General features: G+C 35.4%; 1 protein-coding gene across 1 annotated transcript; it reads left to right on the top strand.

The window, feature by feature from the left end:
• The first annotated feature begins 1686 nt into the window (after positions 1-1686).
• On the top strand, positions 1687-7283 carry LOC105442665 (tripartite motif-containing protein 45-like). Its single transcript, XM_030979603.1, has 2 exons — positions 1687-2683; positions 5119-7283. Exons 1-2 carry the CDS (start codon positions 2054-2056, stop codon positions 6373-6375), a joined length of 1887 nt encoding a protein of 628 aa, XP_030835463.1. The 5' UTR covers positions 1687-2053; the 3' UTR covers positions 6376-7283.
• Positions 7284-7873: the final 590 nt, after the last annotated feature.

Below are 7873 nucleotides of genomic sequence, written 5' to 3'. Positions count from 1 at the left end.
ATTAAACCACTCTGGATGAAAGGAGAAAAATCAGAAAAGTAGACTGGTGAAAGTTTGAATGAAATTGGACAAATGAAAAAGTTATGAATTGTTTAAAGTTGTAATCACTATAGATATGGGCTCTTCAAATTGGCCGAATCGGTTAGGTCTCTGTGATGTAATGGCGGGCAACTTTCCCATTTGTTCCAACACAGAAAATGACTTTACAAAAATCAAAATATTATGACTATTAAAAGCATGGTTAATTTTCTTGAGAGGACCCATAACAATATGCTATCCATAATATATTTTGAGTAGTGCTCCGAGGGAGAAGGCGCTTAGGCAAAAAACAGGAACATATAGATATTTGGTTAACACGACAAACGGGAGAGTTATTAGTCACTACGTTATAATCCATAGACCAATCTGCCAATTTGAGATACGCTTTTATAAAAATAAACTTATTACAAAGGTTGGATTGCCCTTAAATAAATCGATTCCCCCCCCCCTCTGTTTTTCTTAACTTTGAAAATAGTTATAGAAAGTATGTATACGCTGTAATGTTTATATCATTACATTAACAAGGTTCATTTTCTTTGAATAAACACAGTTTTATTAACATACACTGGATATATTTTTGGAAGATCTAGATTTTACTTGTCTTATGTGATATTGACATCTGTAAAATAAGTGTCCTTTTCTTATTACTGTAAGCCTATACAAATTAAAATCACAAGAATAACACATATTCTGAGTATAACAAAACTACTGGCTCTAATAGCTTAGTCGTTATTGAGGTGATATAAAATGTATGAATGGAAGGTAATATTGATCCTTATCAGCTTTGATCACATTTCCTGTCCATACAGTGTAAAATATTAGGCATGAATAGAAGGGCATATCGAAACTAACAAATCAACATTTAAAAGAGATACATATTCAAGATACTCTTCGACGGAATTGCATGTAATATAGACTTTGGTACAATTAAGATGTATAGGAGAAAGAGAGAGAAAGATAGCTTGAGATAAAGAGAAACAGGGAGAGAGAGAGAGAGAGAAAGAGAGGGAAGAAAATTAGAGTGTATGAGGGAGTGGGAGAGAGAGATAATGAAATAAAGAAAGAAAGAGAGAAAGTTATAACCGACAGAATGATGATAAGAGTAAAATCAATTCGTTATTTCATGGACTCGTGTTGTAAGGTCCATGCAAGATTATTTCAAATAAATCATATTTCGGTGCAATACAGGCTAAAGTGACATGCTCAATTTGGTTTCATTTAACTCATTGATTATCAGCTCGTGAGACAGACATGACTCACATTATCATGGTTAAATGCCTTAATCATGAGAGGAAGTGGTAAAACATTTTTTTCCATCATATTACTGTAAGGAAGGTTGTAGCCTCGCAGCAATCTCTACGCAAGAATTCGAATTATTGACTGACAAATAAAAAGAGAAGTGGAAGTAGATAAATGAAGAATAGTGGAAAAAGAAAAGGGTTAAATATAAGTGAAGTCCTGATCTTCTACCTTCGAGGATTCTACTAGAGTGAATCTCCAGCATATTATTATATCTACCGCTGAACATCTAAATACGTCGCCCTCTATCGAAAAAATGATGAATATACCGCCATCAAGTTCAAAGGTGCTTATACGCTGCGAACGCTCTCTGTGGGAATACCCACTGCTATTTATAGGATGCACAAGTGCACTGTATATATTCACAGTAGATCTACTAAAGTGTGATTTCACTAGTATAACCTTATTTGTATTCACGTACACATTTGAATAGAGAATTAATACTTTTGATCAAAGTTAGGCGCACCTCTTTCGTCACATATTTTAATCAACGTGAGAACTGGGTACAGTACTGCATGCAGTTAGGACGCACTTGTTGCGTAGAGTCGAGTGTTGTTAAAGTCTAGGCCTACTACGTTACTGCATATTATTAGAGCTTGCATGAACTGAGTGTTGGCTTCTAGTACACGTCAGCTGATCAGACTTTTGAGCTTTATTGGATAAGCGTAGAATGAGCTCGTGTTTGTAATAAGTCAGAACTCTAATATTTGTAACAATGGCTGCGAAAACTGAGGAAGCTCCAAGCTCTTCAGAGAACCTGACGTGTCCACTATGTCTTGATATCTTCGACGAGGCAACCATCCTGAATTCATGCGGACACACCTTCTGTCGGAAATGTCTCAAGAACTATGACCTGTCCCATCAGGATCTTGATCACATGATATGTCCTCTCTGCAGGAAGATCACCAAGTTGTCTGCGAACCGTGTTGATGATTTCCTCACCAATGTGACTGTCAACGGACTTGTAGACAATTACCACGCCGAGTGTGGAGGGATGAACGCTGTCCTTGAGATGAGTCCGAAATGCACTGCGTGCATGGTTCAGCAAGATGCTGTTTCATTCTGCTGTACATGTAATAACTACATGTGTGATAAGTGTCTGGATTGTCATCAACATCTTAAAGTCTTCTTTGGAGGTCACGAAATTGTATCCATACAGGATATCACCAACGGGAAGGTCAGCATTGGTCATCTTTCTGAGAAGTGCTGCATCCACAAACAAGAGAACAAAGATATGTTTTGTGAGGACTGTAAGGTCCACGTCTGTTTCAAGTGCGTGATCGTCGGTCATCAAATTCACAAAATCAAGAATCAGGCTGACTTCGAGCAGGAGTTACGGCTAAAGGTAAACGTTGTTTTATTTTAAGTACTGTGGACGCCGGAAGCGGAGAGGGGGGATCGCTTTTGAGGAAAAAAAAAGAAGATTTGTTTAATTCCTTTGCATTATAATAACATTAGAAATGCTCTAAAAGTTAAATTGTCAGCATCCTGCAATAAACTTTTCCCCATTCAGGGTTGATTATGTTTCTAAACCATGTCTACAACACAGTGCGTCCGTTCAGAAAAAAAAACCCCGAGAATAATCGATGTTTTATCATAACTTAATCACAATTATAAACAATAAATCTCACACGTTTGTAAAGCTTAGATCTTCCTCTTTCATTTGATGCAACTCATAAAATGAATACTTCATGAATGAGTGATTTAAAACAATTTGAAGAAAGGGTACTAAAAAGTCGTTTTGGCGGACGGTATCTGAATTTCAAAGAGAAAATCACATTTCCAAAAGGTTCATTTTTTGCCCTTTCATATGACGCCTCAATTTGGAAAAAAGAGCCAGGAATAACAACGTTCCGTTTGTTTAAAGTAATGCTTGCATTTCCATAAAGTTATTAAACGAATTCGTTTTCACTGGCTGTCTGTCCTAACAACGAAGAAGACAAAAAACTTAATGCATGGCTGATCGTCAACGAAACGGAGTTTGTTGTTTGTTCCTACGGCAGGCAGCCAGTGAAAACGAGTTCGTTTTCCAAACTATACTTGATTATAATTTTCAATTTCACACAATCCATTAATGTTTCGCTACACCTCTTCGCGTAACAGTAAACTTTCTGGCCGAGCTATATGATCCTTAATATTTTAAAAACACTGTTACATGAGGTATGTTATGTCTTTATTGAAATAACAACTTTAAATATGCTTCAATTTGCAATATCTTAAATCTGCCTCTGTGTTTAAAACACATGGTTAAGAAAGTCAATACTACAAGAAAAGAAGAGGAAAGCGAAGTCTTTTCTCTTTCTTTTGTTAAAAATTCAAAACACTATTCTTTATAAATATCAAAGAAATTGTGTATAAAAGAAGAAATGGTGCTTGTTGCTTACGAGGTAGGTGGGCTATTTGAAGGTATTAAGCGTAGCTACATTTTAAAGCTCTACATTTATTTTGTAGAAAATAAATTAAAAATTAAAAATTAAAAAAATATTGTACAAAATCTAGAGTGTTTGCCTCCCCCTCTAAAGTTGGAACGGTTCCGGCGCGCCTGGAAGGTTCAAAGGGGTACAATATAATTATGTAGCATCATCTTCATCTCAATTCTGTTCAGTTCAGTTTATTTATTCAACCATTTATAATCGAATATACAAAGCATGTAATATACAAAAGAATACAAAAAAATGGGTAGGATCCCCCAAAAAGAAAGGCTTGATAAAAATTGGAGCAATCGATACATATATATACCCTTTTTTCCCTCCCTGTTTTTTTTTTCTCTCAATCTCTCTCTCTCTCTTCGTTACCTCCTCCATTTTGTGGTTTACCTTTTAAAGGGGTGAAAGGGGCACGTATGCCATTTTTCTGAACTAAAAAAAAACAAAATCCGAGAAAATCATTTAGATAGATGTAAGGAATCAGTGAAACTTCATTACTTTGTATTCGTGAAAAATGTGCCTATAGCAATTGTTATATTTCCATAAGCACTTCGCATCAAAGTCAATACAAAAATATTTGGCTTTGTCTACCATTATCATGACGTTGATGATAATAATTTCTTTTTCATGAATAATAACTAATGATAATAATAATGATAAGTAGAATGAGAATAGTAATTATGACGATGGTAATAGTAATGATGTTAATTAAAATCATCATTATCATCACCATAGTCGGTATAATAGAAGAAGTAGTATCATTATTCTCCTTATTATTATTTTATTACTTTCGATTGTTAAAACTAATAATTTCATCAATCTTTTTATCATGATTATTATTATTATTATTATCATAAAACTATTACTCTTTGGCCTATCTCCATTCTTTTATCTTATATTTCTGCCTCCATAGAAATTAACTTATTACTAGGAATCCAGGAAATCAACCTTCGACGTGTCTGAATAGAATTTGTTTTTTTCTCAGACTAAACAGAAGTCCATTAGAAGAAATCTGTCACACTGAGAAGAGAGTCTTTATCTATATGACCCCACTGGATCTACTCTCAAACACACTGTTCAAACAAAACACAACCATTCTTTTTATTTCTGCTTTCATAGAAATGAACTCATTACAAGGGCTGTGTTCCCTTTTAATGACGCTGAAAAGCAATGTATTCGAATCCGCGGCCCTTATGATTGGGGGGGGGGGTGTCGTGTTTCTTAATCTTGTGGAAAATCAGACGCACGCGAAATCCGGTGTTAATTTTTCAAACCCTCTCCGTGTAATTGGCATACATCTTATTCTACCAAAAAAAAAAATTCTTCTCGTTTCTCTATTATTCGTTTTGTTTAGGTAAACGACCTTGTCCAGCGATGCGCCGCTAAGAAGACAGAACTGGAGAAGAACATTCAGAATGTTGAAGTACAACGCCATGAAGTATACACTGCCGTGCAGAAACTACTGGACGACGTCAGTCGAGCCTACAGCATCAAGGCTAAAGAGCTCGAAGAAAATCATCGAAATCTCATCGAGCAGATGAATGCAGTAAAGCGGAGTTTCGATGACGAACTCAACGTCTTGAAATCCAAGGATCGACAGAGGATCAAGGGTATTTGTAGTTCAATAACACTGGTATCTAATGACAGACTGTGTCGTCTTGAGACGGACAGTCTGTCTGCTCATACCTTGCTATGTGAGGAGCTGGATTCCATGCTGAAGGAGGCTACTGATCACATTTCTGCGGCAGTCATTACAAAGAAAGCACAGGAGAAGAAGTTCAAGCCTGCAGATGATACTCGTCTGGACCTCGGAAGCATCTCAGAATCAGATCCAAAGTTGCAAGTCATTAAGTGTGTAGATCTACGGGGACGGATGTATGGAATGACGCAGTATTCTGATGACAGTGTAGCTATTGGATATTATGATACACATGGTATAGATATCATTGATTCAGCTGGTACAAAGGGGCAGTATCCAAACATACCAAGTAACATGGAGTATTATGACGTTGTGTTTCAACAAGACAGGTCGTTATGCATATCAACGGGTAGCAAAGAAGCACACATATATTCTCACAATGGATCCAGGAAATCAACCATCCACGTGTATAACAGTGGCAATTTTCTCAGATTAAACAGAAGTCCATCAGATGAAATCCTCATCGCTAACAATGAGAAGAAAGTCTACATCTATGACCCGACTGGATCCACTCTCAAACACACTGTTCCAACAAAACACAACAAGACGATCCAGGTATCTGCTACCAGGTCGGGTTTGATCGTCACGAGTACATGTAATTACTCCAAACCACACGTGGTGACGGTCTATGACAGGGATGGGAATGCTGGTAAGTCTCTACAAGCTCCAATCGGTGTCTACCTGTATGCTGCCGTGGATGAGCTGGACAGGGTGTATGTTGCGAGTGTTGATCGTAAGAAGGGTAACGTGGTGATCAGGCTCTATGATCTTGATGGTCTGAACCTGAAGGAAAGAGTTGAGTTCAATGCGCTTAATCTGACGCTTGGAAATAATTGGTGCTACTTGGCTTCCATCTCTCTAGATATGCTTGCGTTTGCTTGTGACAAGAAGTTGTATTTTATCAAAGTATGACTGTAATCCATCTCACACTGTATATTACCATTATTGTTAGTGTGTACACCTCTCTGTTCCAACTGTACTCTATAATATGGGCCTATAAATGTGTCAGTTTATAGTGTTCATTATGTAATAACTAACCGAATGGGAAGATGCTTATTCTCTTGATAGGTTTTAATTGCCTGTATATAGTTGTCATTATCCAATATAATGATAACGTCCCTCTTTCGAAATACTATGTAAATACTTTACGTAAAATAATGCATCTACTTCATGCATTGTGTAATAGTTTCTCGTATTTACTGCAAAAGGTGATACGATATCATTATGTATAACTTGAAAATTGGTAATGTATTGATTAAATTCATATTAATGTTATTTCCCGTATGTTATTAATTATTCTCGAGGTATTTATTTTTAAATGTTTTTTCTTGTATTTCTTGACTTTTATGGTAATTATTTCGTATCTATAAATGAACAAATAATTAATACAGACATTGCATGTAGATAGGACCCAATTGTAAATAAGCTCTTAAGCTTTCACGGGTTATACTGTCAGGCTATTGGTATTATTTTTGTTGTTTACATTTATGATATCATTTTACTCTTCGTAAGGATGTTACATTGAAGTTGCCTAATAAATCAAATCAAATCTTTAAAAATCCTTAGAGGTTCACGGTTGCTTCGTTCCATGAAAAAAAATCCTTCGTACCCTGTCTGAAAAGCCATTAAATTGAAAGCTCTGGGAGCTGCTAAAGTTTAGTTTGTTATGATGTAGAGAAGTTCTGTTTCCTGACTAAGTAATGTAAGAATATTATTATATTTTTGTAAACGTTTACTGCATTTTTGTTATAACTAGTAATGTCACTTCGCATTTTCATGTTAATTCGGAAGTTTTACTTTTCATAATAATTTCCGCTTCAATTCAATTTATTTATTATGTTAAATTATATTAAATTGAATTCAATTTATACAGATATTCTGATAACCGCATCTCGATGGAAATTGTTGTTTATTTTTATTTATTTTTATTTTTAAGAAAGTAAATTCTTATGGAGCGACTATATCGATACAGACTCTTGGTCTCTATATACTGTTTTGTACACAGTTCGTAAAGAACCTTTACCACATGTCTCATAGTTCGTATTTTGTATTTTCCTCTTTTGCTTCTTATTTTTTTTAATTAGAAAATAGTTATAGTAAGTTTGTATACGTTTTAAACCTACCCTGTAATAACATGTACATTTGTACATTATTTTTGTGTATGCACATGGTAGTGTTGATTGACACTGGAAGAGTCCTTTAATGGTTGACAAAGAAAGGGAAAGAAAGAGAAAAATGGAAGGAGATAAAGGAAGAATAGTGGAGGAAGAGGGGGGTGAAAAACAAGTGAAGATACCGTCCTTTACTCTTTCAAATATAGTAATGAAATCAAATAAAATGTCTTGCTCTATTAATTATCCAAGATTCTACTAAAGTGGATCTTCAACATAATATATGCACATACAAATTG

This window comes from Strongylocentrotus purpuratus, unplaced genomic scaffold (assembly GCF_000002235.5).
Source record: "Strongylocentrotus purpuratus isolate Spur 01 unplaced genomic scaffold, Spur_5.0 spur5_scaffold_10, whole genome shotgun sequence".
Classification (NCBI taxonomy): domain Eukaryota; kingdom Metazoa; phylum Echinodermata; class Echinoidea; order Camarodonta; family Strongylocentrotidae; genus Strongylocentrotus; species Strongylocentrotus purpuratus.
The sequence above is the reverse complement of the archived record's forward strand: the minus strand, read 5'-3'. Positions and strand labels throughout refer to the sequence as shown.